Source organism: Babylonia areolata, chromosome 22 (genome assembly GCF_041734735.1).
Source record: "Babylonia areolata isolate BAREFJ2019XMU chromosome 22, ASM4173473v1, whole genome shotgun sequence".
Taxonomy (NCBI): Eukaryota; Metazoa; Mollusca; class Gastropoda; order Neogastropoda; family Buccinidae; genus Babylonia; species Babylonia areolata.
In genome coordinates, this window is record NC_134897.1 from 27,089,972 (window position 1) to 27,109,360 (window position 19,389).

At 39.3% G+C, this 19,389-nt stretch overlaps 1 protein-coding gene across 1 annotated transcript; it reads right to left on the reverse strand.

Moving 5' to 3' along the window:
- Positions 1 to 855: 855 nt before the first annotated feature.
- On the reverse strand, positions 856 to 14,360 carry LOC143296929 (uncharacterized). Its single transcript, XM_076608954.1, has 2 exons — positions 14,198 to 14,360; positions 856 to 12,160 (listed from the first exon to the last, which is right to left on the reverse strand). The coding sequence occupies exons 1-2, from the start codon at positions 14,306 to 14,308 to the stop codon at positions 10,763 to 10,765; spliced, it is 1,509 nt and encodes a 502-aa protein (XP_076465069.1). The 5' UTR covers positions 14,309 to 14,360; the 3' UTR covers positions 856 to 10,762.
- Positions 14,361 to 19,389: the final 5,029 nt, after the last annotated feature.

A 19,389-nucleotide genomic window follows, 5' to 3' on the forward strand; every position in this document is an offset into this window, starting at 1 on the left:
TAGTTTTTCTACGTCAAAGTGGATTTTCTGCATAAGTGTTGCATGGGGCAAACCTTTTGTTGCTGCAGGTTCTTTTACGTGCGCTTAGTGCATGCGATACACAATTGACCATATCATCCAAATGATTAGCACCTATACCATCACTCAAGGTCCACTGGAAGTATACATACACACGCGTGCGCATGCTCACGTGCACAGACACAAACGCACGCACACACATTGTACACCCACATACACCCACAACCACACACGCAGACACAGACACACACATACTCATGGGCATATACATGTACACAGGAAAACACGTACCCACACAGAGAAATGGATATTCAGACAGACAAATGAACAGACCACACACACACTCACACATTCTCTCTCTCTCGGTCTGTCCCCCTCTCTCTGTCTCTCCCATTGTGTCTCTGTCTACACTGGACATACGAAGGGTAAAAAGTTTCAATCGGTATCTTATACATTTTACTGATATTCTGATGTGCAGTGGGTGTCTTCTAGTCTCCCCATAAAGTTGTTTGTTTAAGGCATGCAAGGTCAAAGGGGACATTTAAGACTTTTTTCTGGGCAAACGTATGAATGATTTCAATTTGCTACATTCTTCTTCCATTCCCCACACGTCAGCAGCATAACTGCATGAGAGAGAGAGAGAGAGTGAGAGAGAGAGAGAGTGAGAGAGAGAGAGAGAGAGAGAGAGAGATTTTATTGTGGAGAAAAAGAAATCAGACTTATTTTCATCATGCCCTCATAACATTAGAAAGTGAAATTTTGAAATATTTCACACACACACACACACACAGCTTCCCCCAAGTAAACCAACATAAAATAAACCAGATTTTTATTTTGCCCAATGTTTTATTTCTTTGTCCAAACAAATGAATCTATGCACATTAAAAAAACCTGCTAAATCTATCTTTAATGTCAGCATCTCATAAAACAATTCAGACTCATTTTCACTTAGAACACCCACTTTCACTTGGAACAAAGTGTATTGTCTTGAAATCCATATAATTGGAATAGAAATGAAATTAGTAATGGCAGATCTGTGAGGTGCTTGAGAGGAAATCTAGTATGATAGAGATACAGACAGTTACAACTGTGACTGAATTTTTTTTTTTTTTTTTTTCAAAACAGTCTGCTTCACAAAAACTGTCATACTTTTAAATCACTAAAACTCTTATCTATTCAGTAAGTTGTAACAGTGTTGAAATATCCATGACAGTAGGCACTATTAAAGTCAATGTTATGATCAATCAGTTAAATGTCACTGCTAAAGTCAACGCTATGATCAATCAGTTTTAAACTGTCAAAGTGTGTGAAGAAATCCATATGCTATACATCTGCTAAAACCATAGGTCAGGAAAAACAAGAACAACAACAAGCCAACCAGATGGAGTGAGAGAGCAAAGGAGTGGTGTGGAGGGATGGTGGTACTGAGGGAGAAGAGAGCGGTAGCTGATTGTTGCCTGCTGTGTGCAGCAGCCGGATATTTTCATTCTGTCCACCTTCCAGGAAAAAACAAACATCAAAAACAAAGAAAAAAACAACAAGAAAAACCCACAAAAAACCTTGCATCATACAAACATCAACAGTGTCTCACAATTCACAATCTGCTTTTGAGACTGTACCATGACCAAGATTCTGCAGAACTGTCTTTGAATACTTGACCTGAGAGTGGTTAACATAACATAAAATTCATGAATACTTCATTATCTCTGACAGAGAAATTGCTGACACTCTGAATACAGTTAAACAAAGCAAAACAAAACAAAAAAAAGTATTTCTATGAAGAGCGATCTGTTCTGATTTATAACAATTTGCTGTCATTATGGTCTTTCCCATCACAACACTAAGTTGTTTTTGACCATTCTGAAACTGTAAATTCATTATACTCGTATATTAAAAATGGCAACAACAACAAAAAGTTTATAGTTCCAATTCACTCTAGCAGCATACAGAACAACTCATCCCCCCCCTCCAAGAAATCAACTGACAACTAAGAAAGAAATGAACTCCCCTAAACACACACACACACACACACATGTGCACACATACATGCACACAATTCTCTATCAATTTCCTCCTCAAACATAAAAATCTTCACTGTCATTCATCTGTAGGTCTATTGGTTTCATTGTTATAATTTTCTTAAGCAAGGAAAGTAAACTTCTAAAGAGCTTTTTTGTTGATCAAACTAAAATTGAACTCACAAAAATTGCCGAATCTTCTTTATAAAAATAATCTTTATACATGTATGATAAATATATATTATGGCAAATCATACACAGTGACGAGCTTTTAGTTTACATCACAAAAAAGGGGGAAAAAATGGATGCAGAACCATGGCTAAATGCACACAAAAAACAGGGACATTATTTTAACATTGAAGGTTTCCGCAAATGTGATCAAACAAATTCCACACGTTTTTCAGACCATTTCCAGATCAGACTGAAAAATGTCCATACTGAACACAAAGCCAAATGAATTGAAAAAAAACCCACCCAAACCATCAAATGTTAAAATGCTGATGAAAGAGATAGGTGGATACCCAGGTCTCAATGTTCTGTTCAATTTTCATTGCTTTTTTTCTTTGTTTGTTCAATTTTAATAACTTTTTGTTTGGTTTAATAAATGCATTGAGCTCCTCATTGAATGGTACTAGTTAAGGGTTGTATTAAAATTCCAAAACCCAAGACTTCTCCAGTCCTGGAAATGGTATTCTCACTTTTCTAAGACTTTCCCCAGACTTCCATGGCTCTGAGCATACCCTGGTAATAGTCTCCCTTCCAGCCCCACATCTGATGCCACAGAACTTTCCCTTCTGTTCTCTTAACTTCGACTGGGAGAATTCCAGACTGCTGCTTACTTGGTGAACTACACCCTCCTTCCATGCCTTTCAACTCCATCCCTCACTACCAACCTCCCTCTCCTACACACACAAACACATGCACGCACACACACACACACACACATACACACAGAGAAAAAGAAAAGATAACGACTGTGTTCAATATATCACTTGTTCTCTCTCTGTAACTGATTTGTTCCCTGTAACGCTTCTTTTTTCCTGCATGCTTGAAAAAAGGCAAATCTGTCAACAAGGTGAGCCTCCTTCAGCAAGGCTCATATCTTAATTTCATTTTACCATACTTTAATTCATAGAACTTACATCAGTTCATCTATTTTCCATTCATACAATGAAACCACAAAGGTAAACTTTAATACCATCACACAAATGATAAACTGACAGTTATCATTCACCTGTGTTCTTTCTCCTGGAGTGGATTGCTCAATCAAAGCATGGAAATGAACAGTCAACAATGTCACATGAGAATGTTACTTTGAAACACACTCAAAATATTTATTTTTCTGCATGCAGAAGATTACAAACAACGCAACAAATATATATGAATGAAAGGCAATTGCAACAACAAAAAGCAAACCAATACAAAGTCTCTTATTTTTATTTTGATGATCAAACAATGAAATTCAGATCTGAATGAGAATGTTATCGAGACTCTGTCAAAGAGAAATGTAAGATGATGCATTACAGGCCATCCCTCTAATATTACTACTACTGTTGCAAAGAATTACCATGTTGCCTTCAGAAACAGGAAGGCGCTTCTCCTACCATTTGGAACACTAGGAAAGGTTTGCAAACCCACTTTCGTCTGATTTTCGTGGAGATTCCTCAGATAGTTTTAGCAAGAACCGCGTGCATATGCACGTCTCCATTTCCTGTTTTTTTCAAGGTCACCGAAAATTTTTTTGTGGTGGAAACTGCTGTCCTGACGAAAGGATTTTGGAGATATATTTGGTTTTATAATTACACCCAATATTTGCTTTAGTCTTCTATGTTTATTTTGAGCCTGTTTCTTGTCACTTCTCTACCATTATGTATTTGAACTGACCCATTTATAAACAATGTTGAAAAGTTGTCTGAACAAAGGCAGTGCAAATTCAGAAAAGCTAGTTATGGTGGTGGGATGCCCACGGCATAACATGACCTACTTTTTGCTCTGCAAACTACAAAAGGTCCCCTCAAAAGGCGGGCCTCCAAACCCTCCCTAGTATCTCCACATGCAGGACATAGTCTACACTCCCTGTTTTGAATTTTTTTTCATAGCCTATTCTGCTCCTCAGACATCTTGTTCCATGTCAAACACAATGTGACTTTCAACGTACCGCAAACATGCCCCCTGTCCACCTCCACAGCTCTCTCTCAATAAACACAAACTTGTAACAGGGTAGGCAATCTTAACAGCTGGCACCCTTCATCCAACAAATCAACTCTGAAATAATTGCCAACATTGTCAGGACCAGAAGGTCACTTTTTGAAACAACTCTGATCCCTAATTCCTTTTCTCTGGTGAAGACGGTTAAACTGAGTTTACTTAGTGTACACATGTACATCAGAGGTGCTGTAGATGAATCAGATCCAGTGATCAGGAGTCAAGGCCCACTTCTGGCATGGAACTGTATTCTTGAGGAAGGCACTTTTCATAATTTTCTTCAATTCATCCAGGTCTAAATGGCTACCCAACTTTGGTAGGGGAAGGTTAAGTGGTGGAAGGAAAGGATTGGGCCTTGCTCCTATGAAGGAACCTTGACACAATGGACATGACTTCTGCTCCAATGGCCTTAAAGGCCATAGGATCTTTCACTTTTTCTTTTTTTTTTTTAACCAGAAATACTGTACTGTAATGCATTATTTTTTGTTATAACACATTTCTCTGTGTGAAAAATTGGTGTGCTCTCCCTAGGAAGAGTGTGTCACTATAGTGCAGTACCACAAATATAAAATATATATATATATTTTTTTTCTTCTTCTTTTGTCTGCAAATGCATTAGTTTTACAAAGTGGAGTTTTTACAACAAAATTTTGTCAAGGACAACCCTTTTGTTGCCATGGGTTATTTCACTGGATCATGGTTTACTGTCTCATCCGAAAGGCGAGTACTCAGACCACCACTGTAAAGGTAAAAAAGGCTAGAGGCCCCATAGCCTTTTGTGGTCCTTGGGGCAGTGAATTCATATCCATTGTGTCCAAAGCTCAGCGTTTGAAGGTGGAGCCCAGTCCTCTTCTTACGTCATTTTAACCTTCCCCAAAGTCAGGTACCCATTCACGGCTGGGTGGAGTGAAGAAAAGAGTCAAAAGCCTTTGCCAAGGACACAATGCTGTACTGAAACTGTCTGGGGCCCTGAACCCTGACCACTGAGCCACTAGTTAAATACATCAACCAACCCAAGACATGGTGACTCTATCAGTATTATCCTATGGTGGAGGCTCAGATATGTCAGTTGATTATATTCACACCTTCATACAAGTCAATATGTATGTTAACCATGTAAAGAATTTATAAAGCTGGTTGCATCGATTAGCATTCAATCACAACACAATAACACCAGAAGAGATACAAATTTCTAGAATTAAAGTCCTCTGAAAACCCCTTTAAAGATGAGTTTATCTGATACAAGAAATATTTTACCAAATGACAAAATAAACAAAAACTACAAAGTCATGCTGACAGATGTTCACATTTTGGCTGAAGGTTACATTATGTTGACACTGGCCACTGTGCTCACACAGAATGAAACAATTTACAATCCACCCGGTCATAGTGGCATCATCTTTTACACTTTGCATGCTCAGAAAAATGTGAACTTCTGCACAAATATTAGATTGCCTTGATCTGAAATCTCATTTTGTAACACACACACACATGCACACACACAGGCACAAGCACACACAAGCATAGTTTTCATTTGAATCAGATATAAATTTATCCACCACAAACAACAATTATGTACAGATAATCTGTTAGTAGTCACAACATCAAGCATTACCTCCAGAACTACACTGTAGGTCTAAGTAACTCAAGCATGTATACAGGTACACATCACTGCCAACCTTCAGACAGTGAAATGAGTTATAAATCCAATCAGGAGTGTGGCTTGACAGAGAGAGTAGTCCCCCTCCAGAGTAAAAGCAGTGGAGGGGGAACAACCCTTTTGAACTGAAGCACTTTAATTTTTCTGTTGACAAAACTAATCATATGAATTTCTTGAATGGAAACAGTGGCATAAAACTAAAACTTATTTATTTATCTTTTTGTTTTGTTTTTCTAAAAAAACATTCTTCATTTCAGTACAAAGGGGACAAGTATAAACAGTGAAGCAAAACAAACACCAACACACGAATAAATAAATATCTGCTAAGTATACTTTGAATTTAATGGTGATATTTCAACACCCCCCCCCCATCCCCCTCCCCCCCAAAAGACAGATTTTTTTTCTTTGGAAATAGAATGATGTATCATTTAAGAAAACTGTATTTCCAATCTGATGTTTTGTTTGAATAAAGATTACAAGGAAAAGAAGGAAAATGACTGGCAACTGTACACACATATGACAAAATATACTGCACATTTTCTGGTATCAATACAGAAATATCTATCTGTACAAGAAAAGTGAAATACTTGTATAACAAATTTGCCATCCCTTCGCTTATGAATGAACATATGCATAGGACATGAAAACAGCCCTATAACAGTACAGCACACACATACATACACACACATTTTCCACAAAAGCAGGAAAAGGCTTACTCAGACTCAGAGAATTCCCAAGTTTGGTCAATCAACGAAGCAGCATTGCCAACAACATATAACGAAGCACCTTTGACAAAGCAATCAATAAACTGATTACTGACAAATCATCTATTGGCATACACTACCATTTTGAGATACATATATGACAAATATACAATAAATGAATCATTTTCTGATGTTCATTTGGTTAGTTGATTCCCCAAAATTACTGCAGAGTAGGGCAATGCAGGAATATGTATGATCGTATGAGAGTGAAGAGAGTGAAAAAATTAAATAATTACCACCTCTCCTATCCCCATGGTGCTGGCACAATCAGAAAGACCTTGATCACATCGAGACAGGAGTTCAAAGATATCAAGAGTATACATATAAAATATGAATTATGATTTCCTCACATCACTCTTTCACTCTATTTCCCAATATGAACAAGTTTATCCTGACCTAGATGCCCATCAGATTCTTCATAAAATCTGGTTGCAGCCAAGCACAAAATAACAACACATAAGATACAGTGTAAACAGTGTATTTCATTTCACAAACTTCAACCAAAACCAAAGAAAAATCTAATGATATGTGTACATAAAAGTTTCAAGTAGGCATTGAATATGCGGACTGATCCATCTGCTTTGGGGAAAAAAAGAAGAAGAAGAAACAGAAAGGGGAACAGACGCCTGATCTGTGCACAGACCCTAACACACTGGCCAGGCGTTGAGAGGCAAATTGAATATAATATATACTGACCATTATCTGCGAATCCACTGAGATATCTAGGAAAGTTACAGAAACACATTCCATCATATGAAGCATTACTTTAATTTTTTTTCTTCTGCTTTTCTAAAGTCATTTACCCCATTTATGTAGAGAATGGCTCCAGATTATGTCACTGTTAAATCAGTAACAGATGAAACTTCAAAAAGAGACTGAAAAAGTAACTGAAACCAACAACTGTTTTCTTCTAAATGATTTTTCTCTCAACATCAGATGTATCGAATAAGTTTAAAATTTATACTGCTTCAAGATCTAACAACTACCAGAAATTAAAGAAAAAAAAAAGGATGAATATAAGAGAATATTTAATTTCTTTGTTTTCATCACCAGCAAGAGCATACTTGTAATCATTATCTGAACAGACTCAAAAAACAAACAATCCCCCAAAACAACAAACAAACAACAAAAACAACCAAAAACAAAAAACCAACACTATACTGAGTACTTTTGTACTGCACTGAGTTGTATTGCCAAACTCACATTAAAAAAAAGTTTTGTACTGAATCATTGTCTATAAAGTCACAATCCATTTTTAATGGGAAGGGTGCCACCAGTGCCAGATCAAAGTTGCTTTGCCAGAGATGACAGTTGCTGTGGTTCTTTAACATGATGCACACTGGACCATCACCCAAGGGTTATTTGAAGTTGGCATGGGCAAAATTCTGGCTCCTACATTATTTGCATCACGGTTCCAAAATGTTTTTGTTTACCGTTCATTTGGAAGTTCAGCAGGCCACCACACTGCTGACTCTGAGAATGTCAGAATCGGTTATTAAAAAGTTTGTCACCCCCAAAAATGGAGTATGGCTGCCTGCATGGCGGAGTAAAAACAGTCATACACGTAAAAGCTCACTCGTGTATATGAGTGAATGTGGGAGCTGCAGCCCAAGAAAGAAGAAAAAGAAGAAGTTTCTCAAGCTGCATTCTCATTCTGTGACCTGGTTTGTGCAATGGATGTTTGACAACCCACACTTACATTATGTTAGAACTACCATGCTAGCATTGCCATTATTCTGTGTTTATTTCAACTCAGTGATTGCGAAAATAATGCTCGCATTTTTTTCCCCCATATAATCTGCATACGTGTAAACTTTCTCCCATTTGTTGAGATTGATGCCACATTGGACATTTCTAACGGTGCACTTCCAAACCAATCTTATTTACACATGTGCAGAAGAGTGTGTTACCTATCAATCTAAAATCTCATGCACGGAGCATACACAGACACACACACACATTTATAATACACTGACAGCTCCAGACAAAATATACATTTCTCAAGGACAAAATTCCCACAAAGCATAAGTTGAAGCATTATCCAGACCTGGAAGTTTCTGGGATTGATACAGGGCAGAAACAGCCACAGACAACTGCAGCAGTCTCCTCCCCAGTTAAAAAAAAAAATGGTGCAAAGTTATTTTTCAGAACTAGGCACTGAAAGTAAGACAGAGACCTGTAGAAAAACAATCCAAATCATACCACATTGTATGCCTTTGACATTTTGCTTGCCATACACGAGATGTATACATGTACAGCTGATTTCTAAGAACAAGTGTAAATAAATAAATGTAATCATATTTTCCACAACAGATACTGGAAACTGATTTCCATGACACACACTGGCCTGGCATACCAGTAGTCAAGGCACAACTACAAGTTGTGACTTGTGTACTTTGCTTCTATCAGACCAGGAACAAGATTAAGACAGTAAGAGCTGGAGTTGTCTTCATCTTCATGGCATGCTTTTGTCATATGATCCATGAACTCTGTAAAAGCCTGTTACTTAAAGTCTGTTCACCTTTTTTTCCCCTTCAATGTTTATTGAATTTTCCAAAGACAAACAGTAAGCAACTCCCAAGAACAAGTACTCTGAAGTTAATACCCTTTAATGTAAAGAGAAAGCAAATCACAGACCACACTGGAACTGTAAAAAAAACAAAACAAAACAAACAAAAAAAACCAATGAGAAAAAAAAAAAAAAAAAAAGTTAATCTTTTCCTTTCTGGCAATGTACAACTTCTAAAAAAGATCAATGTGGATCCCTCTACAAACAACAGATCAAATAATGAATATCATACAATTCAGTAACAGACAGGCAGGCATTTCAACAATCCAAATAAAAAAACACTTTCTCTCTCCAAATGTCAACAGTAACAATCCTTCCTCTAGAAACTGAACAAGTGAACAAAAAAAACAACATAAGCCTTGAATGAACAAATAAGCAAAAAAGTATAACTTGATTGAACAAAGAAAAAAAGTAACAAAGTAGTGAACGCTTTTCTTATTGGGTCTTAAAACATTATAAAAAACATTCATTTGATTCATCTATCTCTGTTTTGGTGAGGTGAAACTAACCAAGGAAAATAACTTTAAAGCTAAACATTAAGCACGGTGTGTGTGTGTGTGTGTGTGTGTGTGTGTGTGTGTAACTAAAGTCTGGGAGTTCTGCAACTTGTGGAGCAGAGTAGATGAAGTTGAATTATCTGTTCTTCAAATAATAAATTGCACAATGTGATGTGAAGTTGGATGTTCGATCTTTTCTGCACAGGATGGTCACATGCATGACACTACTGACAGCCAGCAGTGATGTATCCATATATATATGCATACACCATCTTGATATGTTTGTCAGTCACTTCCATTCCAGTAATGAATGACACTGATGAAAATGTTACACCACCAACGACACTCACACAATGACAATGATTCAATGATGACAGTGGTCGCCCTGGTTACAGGTGCTATACTTATGGTCATCTCGGCCATGGTGAAACATTTATCTTTCTGACAATACGGTTCTAGATCTCTGAATTAAAATTTAAATACAAAATAAATACCTGTCTGTCCTATCCTCTGAACTCAATAGGACAGGGGAACAGGGGGGGAAGGTGAGGGCTAGATTTGAGCATAGGATTCAGTGAAATATTCAACTTCAAGGTATTTTTAATGTTTATATGATTCTCAGCAATCTGTAACATCAACTGTTGTAGTCATATTCCATTCAGCAGCAGGAAATATTATGACTAATTCTTCCTCCACCCTTGCCAACTTCATTAAGAAAAAGAAAAAAAACAAACCTACCCCACTTTTCTGTTTTCTTGTGTCTACATCACCTTGTAGTGAACAGGCAATATAAACCAATGACTAATGAGAATAAGACTAAGAGAATCATGGCTTTACTGTGCCTTGTGACACTGTGGTATTGTTATTGTTAGTCATGGAGTTAGAACTACTGTGGGGCTTCAACAGTTTCACTGTGATCATCAAGGGTTTTGGTCGCTTTACAATTTCCCTTTTTTCACCCCAAGTCTTAAAAAAGTGTTATCATAGAAGCAGAACCGTGGAAAGAGACAGGGAATATACTGTATTACACTTCATTCCATGAAGACAACAGAACTGTAGAACTTGGCCAGCTGTTCCACTTCGGGCATGACCTCCATTCCAAGCGGCACCATGGGTGAAGCATTACTGGGAAGCTGGGGTGGCACCCTGGGTGTGGCAGAGACACTGGGCTGGGGGCCAGGGTCAGCATCCATGTCCACCACCACATCTGCGTCACACTTGTGGGAGGCCAGGGCAGCAGCGGTGGGGAACATGTTGAGGCACACCTCGCACAGGAACTGCATGGGACTGGACCTGGACCCTGCATCCCCCTTGCTGCCCACAGCTTCGCTCCCTGGCACCACCGGCCCTGGAATGTCCACGTAGATGTTGGGGCGAGGGGCCGAGCTGCTGCTGGCCTGGGGCTGGTCCTCCCATGTGGGGTACACCATCACCGCCGATGAGGCCCGTGCGGAGTACTTGATCTTGGGCCTTCCGCCACAGACGTGAGCGTTGAGTTCCTGCTGGGAGCCAGCGTTGAAGCAGCACACCGAGCACATGTAGCTGCCCAGTGTCTTTGGGTGCGCCATGTTTTTGTGCTTCAACATGGCAGATGGAGATTTACAACAGCAGCCACAGATTTCACAGCGATACTTTGCTTTGCATTTATGGTTGTTCAGCTGTAATGCCGAGGGAAACTCGTCCGCACAAGTGGTGCACATGTACTCCGAGACCTTGTGCGCCATGCGCTTGTGGTTGATGAGGTCTCGTGCCACCATGTAGGTCTTGCTGCAGCGGGAGCACTGCAGTTCTGCGTTGCCGCCAGTGGTCATGATCCGTGACACCTCTGTGGAAATCACCATGCTGGGGTCAGAGATCAGCTCTTGCAGACGTACAGACTTACTCTGTCGCCCCTTAGCCGTGTTGATGATCTTGGAGCCAGGCTTGGGGTGGACCACCACCACGTTCAGCGAGGACGGCTTGACACCAGTCTGTCGCTGCCTGGACATGCCTGGCCCACCACTCAGGTATTTACTTTTCCTCTGTTCAGCACCACTGTGCACTGTTTGTGATCCACAGGGACTGTCTTTTTTCTTTTGCTGAACATTGCCGTTGGCTTGGGACTTGAACACTCTGTCATTTTCTGACACAGCCACAGGGGAACGGACCACTTTGTACGTGGAGTCATGTTCCTCACACCCATCTTCTGAACTGTGCATCCGTGTCTTCACCTTATGGTCCTGATCACATCGGACAAGTTTGATACAGCAGTCATAGGGTTTGCCAGAGCGCCGCCGGTGTTTGGCTTTTTTGACAGAGCTCTTCGTCTTTCCAGCTCTAGAGGGTTCCTTTTTCTGTTCTTTGCCTGACCCACCATTGGCTTTCCCCTTGCTGGGATCTGCCTTTTCATCCTTCACAGACATCTTGATGGCTTCTGATGCTGCATGAGCCTGCACACACAAAAAGAGGATTACAGTAAGAACTTGAGAAAGAAAGTGTACTACTTTTTTGGATGGGGGGCTGTTGGTGATAACGTGTCAGTTGGTGTCAGTTTATACTGTCAACTAAGGCAAAAAGATTAAAAAAATTTTTTAAGGCATACATTCTGTTTAATTTGATTGTTATTTTGAATGACCTCAAACATTTTTGTCCTCTGTCATTGCTAAGTGGCTGGTGGTGGTATTATCCAAGTGCAGTACATTTTGCAAACTTGTTTTATGGTCCTCTCCTCAGACTGGCTAGAGGTATGAACAACATCATGAACATGATTTCATTTCAAAAGAAACAACTAATCTCCTGTTGAGTCTCACAAGCTGTCGGCTGACTGGTCCAAGTCTTTTTCATGGTCTAAAACCAAAGAGTCAAAGTGAAAAGCTAAACATACCAAGGAACCATTGGGAGGAAATATCTTGAAGTGAACTGGAACAAACAGCAGCAAAATTCATTTAGGATTGTGTCTTGTATCACTGGTGGTGGGTCTTTGAAACTATGAGTGAATGACCCACAACAATGCAAAGATGGGAGTCACTGGGCGCACTGATGTTTTGAATGCAGATCAGTCTGATTTCATTTCCTAACAAAATATGTCATCTGCTCAATCACTTGAGAACAGTTTTTTTTTCTTCATTAACAACTTGTTCCAGCAAAGGCAAAATGATAGGTCCTTGAATTGCTGCTGTCTTAAATTTATGTATTACTAAGTCTGTTAATGTTACCACTGTTTTAAGCTACTGTGGGGCTCCAATGGTGGGAACAAGAGTTCCAGTTGCTCTACTGTTTCCGTTAGTTTCAAAACATCTGTTTGAGAAAAATTATATCAGCCATGCTTACACCATCACCGCTGACTGGTTATTAACTTATTAACAGAAATAATGGTAACTTTATTACCAGACTGCTAACACTGGAAAAAGTCACTTACTTACTACAGCCTGTACAGGTTATCAAAAAGTTACTCCCTTGTTACTGAACAGATGATGTATACATCATTACATGTCTGATACATCTAATGATCTATGAAATCAAAGCAGACCGGAGACCAGTGGAATAATATTGAGACACTTTTGAGAATATGAAGGTGCACAACATTGTCCTAAAATGAATCTAGCTATGTATCCTTTGCTACTGACTGATAATGCCCACTCTTAGTTTGAAAATCAGATGAAATGGGCTGCTGATTTTCACCACCTCTTCTTTTCACGTTAACATTATGTTTGCTACTACTTGCCTGAACCCTGATCAGTTGATTGTGGATTCACCAAAACTTTACATATCCAACCATTTCTCATGACTGACAGTGCAGTACTCATGGATTGATGGGCATTGAGAAAACAGTCCTGCAATTTCGCGCGCGCGTGTGTGTGTGTGTGTGTGTGTGTGTGTGTGAGTGTGAGTGTGCATGTTTATTTTGTACATGTGTGCATGCATAAGCAAGCATATATATATATAAACTTTTATAAACAGTATACCAACTAAGCCTTTTGATCTTATATATCCAAATCACTGGCATTATTATTTTCATGAAATTCACGGTATGATAATGATAAATTAAAAAAGCGCCAATACTTGATAAGGCATAAGATTAAGTATCATGAGAACAGTTTAGACTCTGGGCTGATGAGGGCTCTCATTTTGATTATCACGTTTTTATAGTTAATTAGATTTAATATATATCCAATTAGCTTAACAAATCTGTTAAAAACAAACAACTGAATTGGTGAATATTCATTTTGTACACGAAATCATTGTAAATATGCCGGGGAATCATATTCCAAGTATAATATTCAAATCATATTGTTATGCATTATGTTTGGTCATTTTTCATCATTTAAGTTATTTTCTCATGACAAATCTCATGCGAAAATCCTCATATCCGCAGTCGATCGTCTGCTAATGCTGCGGCACAGATTCAGATGACAATGAAAATTGAACTGAAATTAAAAAGCGGATTATCTCCCCCAGCTCCCCCCAATCCTAGTTTTAGCACTTACCGATGCTCGACTTGTGCGCCTTGGTAGATAGTCTGACGGGTCGAATTTAATATTTTTTTCCAGCAAAGAATCTGTGACGTTGTCATGGGAAATTTCTGCATTGTCTTCCATGGTGTGTTTTGTCTTCAAAGTACCGACTCGTTGACTCCAGCTCCTACCCGGATGTAATTCTATGGGACGGAACTCTTCGGAAAGAACTCAAGTTGTCTTCCTTGGAGAGCGCGATCACATTTGTTTCAGTTTCTCCACTGTGGCGACGTTACCACGTTCGGACATACACTAAAATTATAGTGTCTATGGTTTGGTCAAATCCACATACTATACGTTATACCGGCTACAGTCAGATAGTCCAACGTGTCAACAGTCCGACTTGTCAATAGTCCGACGTATATTTCCCTGACGTGTCGATTGTCCGACGTAGCAATGGTCCGAAACCGCTGATCTGAAACATTAATTTCAGTATGACGTAGCAATGGTCCGACGTGTCGATAATCCAATATTCATGGTTTTATTGAAGACGTGAACATTTTTCTTAAAGCACATGTTTGAATCTTCCTTAGATGTTTATTTGTGTAACATACACAACTTTGATATTATTGCTTTAACTGAAGTATTACCAAAAAACTCCAAGGTTAAAATTGAAAATTTTGTACTTCCTGGTTATACAGGTTTTACAAACAACAAGGGAAGGGGTGTCAGTCTGTTCGTGCGGGAAGGGTGGGAGGTGTCCAGGATTGTAGAAATTGAAAGGATCTTTTCTCCTTCAATTTTTTGTAAAATATCATTACCTGGTAGTAACGAGCACATCATTTTTGGTGTAGTGTACAGATCCCCCAACTCAGATTATGAGGATCATGCTAGTGTAATTAAACTAATAAACTATGTATTTAACAGTTTTAAAAACAAGGTTATTGTCTCTGGAGATTTTAATTATCCAGAAATTGACTGGCAAAATGTGATAAGTTGTAAAAATGAGGACCACCCAGCTACGAAATTTTTGGATTGTGTTCAACAAAATTACATTGTACAAATGGCTTCCGAGCCCACTCATTATAGAGGTTTACAAAAACCTAATGTGCTAGATCTGTTGTTTACTAACTCTTATGAAAACGTCTACACTTTGGATTACTGGCCCCCTCTAGGGGAGAGCCACCATTCTGCCCTCTACTTTGATGTTCAGATCAAGTGGGAACATCCATCTGGTCACTCTGTGAAATATCAACTAGATAAAGGAGATTACGAAGGCATGAAGCATTACGTAGGTGAGATTAACTGGGATGACCTTTTGAAAAATGAGACATCTGTGGATGAAACCTGGGAACTTATTCATGATGTAATAATAAAGTCCATGAACAAATTTATTCCAAAACAAATCATTCAAACAAGGACCCTCCAATAAACAAAGACGTGATCCCATTCCCCAGTCACTTTTAGATAAAATTCATCAAAAGCGTAGAGCCTTTAAAAAATATAAGAAATATCCCACTAGTGAGAACTATAAAATGTATGCACGTGCTAGAAACCAGGTAACATGGGAGTCAAGAAAAAACGTGAAAGTTTAGGAAATTAAATTAGCTAAAGAATCTAAGCATAATCCAAAAGGATTCTTCCGTTATGTTGCAAGTAAAACTCTGCCAAGAGAACAAATTGCTAATCTAATAAAGGAAGATGGTACCTTAACACAAAATGACTCAGAAAAAGCAGCTGTGCTAAACAATTTTTTTGCTAGTGTTTTTACCGAGGAGAGTAACGTAAATGTCCCAGAGTTTTCATGTAAGACAGAGGTTACTGAAATTTCCAACGTGGAGGTCACAGTTGAACAGATGAAAAAAGCTCTAAAGAGCCTAAACCCATCAAAGTCCCCAGGACCTGATGAGATACACCCACGAGTATTAATAGAGCTTGCTGAAGTTATTGCTCACCCACTTAAGATCTTGTTTGATAGAACACTAGATAAGGGTGAAATACCAAAAGCTTGGAAAGAAGCAGAAGTACGTCCTATCTTTAAGAAAGGTAACAAAAATTCTGCGGGTAACTATCGTCCAGTCAGTCTAACATCAGTTGTATGTAAAGTTTTTGAGGGTTTTATTCGAGACGCTCTCTGCCAACATTTAACCAAACATGATCTGTTATCTAGAGAACAGTTTGGATTTACCAGAGGGCGCTCGTGTGTTACACAACTACTTGTTACATTACAAGATTGGTTAGTCATGCTAGATGAGAAGGTACCAGTCGATGCAGTCTACCTTGATTTAAGGAAAGCTTTTGATACAGTTCCCCATCACAGACTCATGAATAAACTAGGAGGCTATGGGATAAAAGGCAAGCTACTATTGTGGATCAGAGATTTTCTAAATGGAAGATCACAGTTTGTAAGTGTAAATAGTAGTAAATCATCAAAGGTTAAGGTAACTAGTGGTGTACCACAAGGTAGTGTTCTTGGCCCAACCTTGTTCATATACTTTATAAATGATATGCCTGGTGAGGTAGATTGTAAAGTAAAAATTTTTGCAGACGACACCAAGGCTTACTCTGCCATCCGAAATATAGAAGATAGAGATCACTTGCAAATGTGTATACATAATCTGGTTAAATGGACAAATACTTGGCTGTTGCAATTTAACAGCGAGAAATGCAAAGTTCTGCACCTTGGAAAGAATAATCCACAGTATCAGTACACGATACAGGAAAAGGGGGTAACTCGAACAATGGATAGTACAACAGCGGAAAGAGATTTAGGGATCACGATGGACCCAGAACTAAGCTTTGAGGCACATATAAATAATATAGTGAAAAAGGGAAATCAAATTTCTGGTCTTCTTGTGAGAACTATTACTAATAAATCTCCCGAAATTATGATTCCATTGTTCAAAGCTCTGGTTAGACGCATTATTGAATATGGAAACTCAGTATGGTGCCCTTACCTTAAAAAGCACATAAATATGATTGAAGGAGTTCAACGCAGATTTACCAAGTGTATAACTAGTAATACTATTAGTACTCGTGATCTTAGTTATGAGGAGCGCCTGGCTCTTTTTAATATGCCTAGCCTTGAGTTTAGAAGATTAAGAGGTGATCTCATTGAAGTATATAAGATCATGCACAATATTTATGATTCTTGCACCACCTCTTCATTGTTTACTATGGCTAACTACGATAAAACTCGAGGGCACAACTTCAAAATAAACAAAACTAATTTCGTAACTAACCAGTTCCGCAAGTTCTTTACTAACCGTATCATAAATCTGTGGAATAACCTTTCCTATGACACCATCAATGCACCATCGGTAAACGCCTTCAAAAATCACATTGACAAAAAGTTAAAGAACCATGTATTTTCCACAGAGTTAAATCTTTACTGAGCTGTAGATAAATATAGTATACACTATGCCAGATTTAAACAAGGGTTTGTTCACAACAAGTGATCCAAAAGCACATAAATGGACACTGATTACGAGGGCAAAAGGCTTTTAGCCTATAGGCAAACATTTCTGTGATTCTGTGAATGGAATGTCTTTTCGAATCAGTGGTTTGTTTTTCAGTAGACTGTCATTTCAATATTTTTGAAAACCTCAACCATCTATTCAACACAGCCATTTCACCCACTCTTGGAAGACATTGTCGGGAATGGCCAGAGGGCAAAACTGATGCGGAAGTGAAGCTACTCATAGAAGAAAACAGTAAAGAAGAGGATATCATCATATACACAGATGGCTCAGACACCAAAGAGCAATCCGGTCATGGGGATTCACTGCGAAACAAAACTATGGAAAAACAATTAGGGAAGAGAATGCTGCCTACAAAGTCACAACCTCCAGCCAAACGATGTAAGTTGAAGCTGTGACACATGCCCTCCAGAGGCTATCGTCCATCCATACGCCCGGAAACCAACATGCCATGATTCTAACCGACTCAATGAACCTCATACAGAAAATTGAAAACGGAATGGGAAGCCCAGAGTGGCATAAGGCAATGCGCAACTTTCAGATTAAAAAACTCACATGGTCATACTGCCCGGGACATGCAGGTGTTAAGGGAAATGAGCGAGCTGACAGACTTGCTGGTAACGCAACACTAACGAGCGGCCTACATCTAGGAAAATCGGAAATCCTCAGAAAACTGAGTCAAAGAATATCAAAAAGAACAGGTACAACTGAGGCCATCACACCATCGATCGCCTCAAAGAAATAAAAGCAGAGAGAGGGAGCGGTCGTAAGTCTAGCATGAAAGGTAGAGCACGATGCTTTGCAAATCAAATATCGGCATCATTTCCAAACCAACATAGCGCAAATTTCTTCAAAACGGAACAGGTCTCTGTGGGCTGTTCCAAATACAATAGACTGAGAAACACACTAGACGCCACGTTCTTGGCATCAGGGATTTTTCCCCATCCCTCTTGCGACCAGTCAGTGGCAGCCTCTGTGCGTGTGTGTTTGTGTGTATGTGTGGGTCTGTGTGTTTGAGTGCGTTTGTGCATGCGCGAGGGTGTAAGTGTACACAAGTGTCAGGAGAGTTCTGTGCACATGCGTATGTGTGTGTGTGTGTGTGTGTGTGGGGGGGGGGGGGGTTTGGATGATGAAGTACGTGTGTGTGCAGTGCCTACACTGTGGGAGCAACGGAATATTGGAACGTGCAGGTGTGCATATCTATATATCTCTGTATATATGTGTGTGGGGTGGGGGTGGGGGATATGGGCGTATGTGTGTGTGCTTGTACAAGTAAGGGTTCATCTGTATGTGTGTGTGTGTGTGTGTGTGTGTGTGGCATGGAAGCTGCGATACGTAGCCTAGAAATGAGTGTGTGAAGGAGGGGGGTAGAAGAGGTGCACGGGGTAATGTGTGTGTGTGTGTGTGTGTGTGTGTGTGTGTCAGTGTTGGGGCTGATGTACGTTGATGTGTATTTGACTGTGCTTTCGTATCTGTGAAACTGCATGTTTGGCGCATATCTGTTATGCATATGTTGGTGTATGTGTGAATGTGTGTCTCCGTGTTTTGCATTTATTTGCTTATTTATCATAATTGTTGTCTTTTTTTAATTATTATTATTATTACTACTTTTTTTTCGTGTATGGATTTGTCCTAACGCAGTGACGCCTCCTTGAGCTACTGAAACTGAAACTGCCGCGGTGTCCTGCCCACAGATCAGCATCAGCGCGGCCGGGCAGCAGTCAGTCACATATAGGCTACTGTACC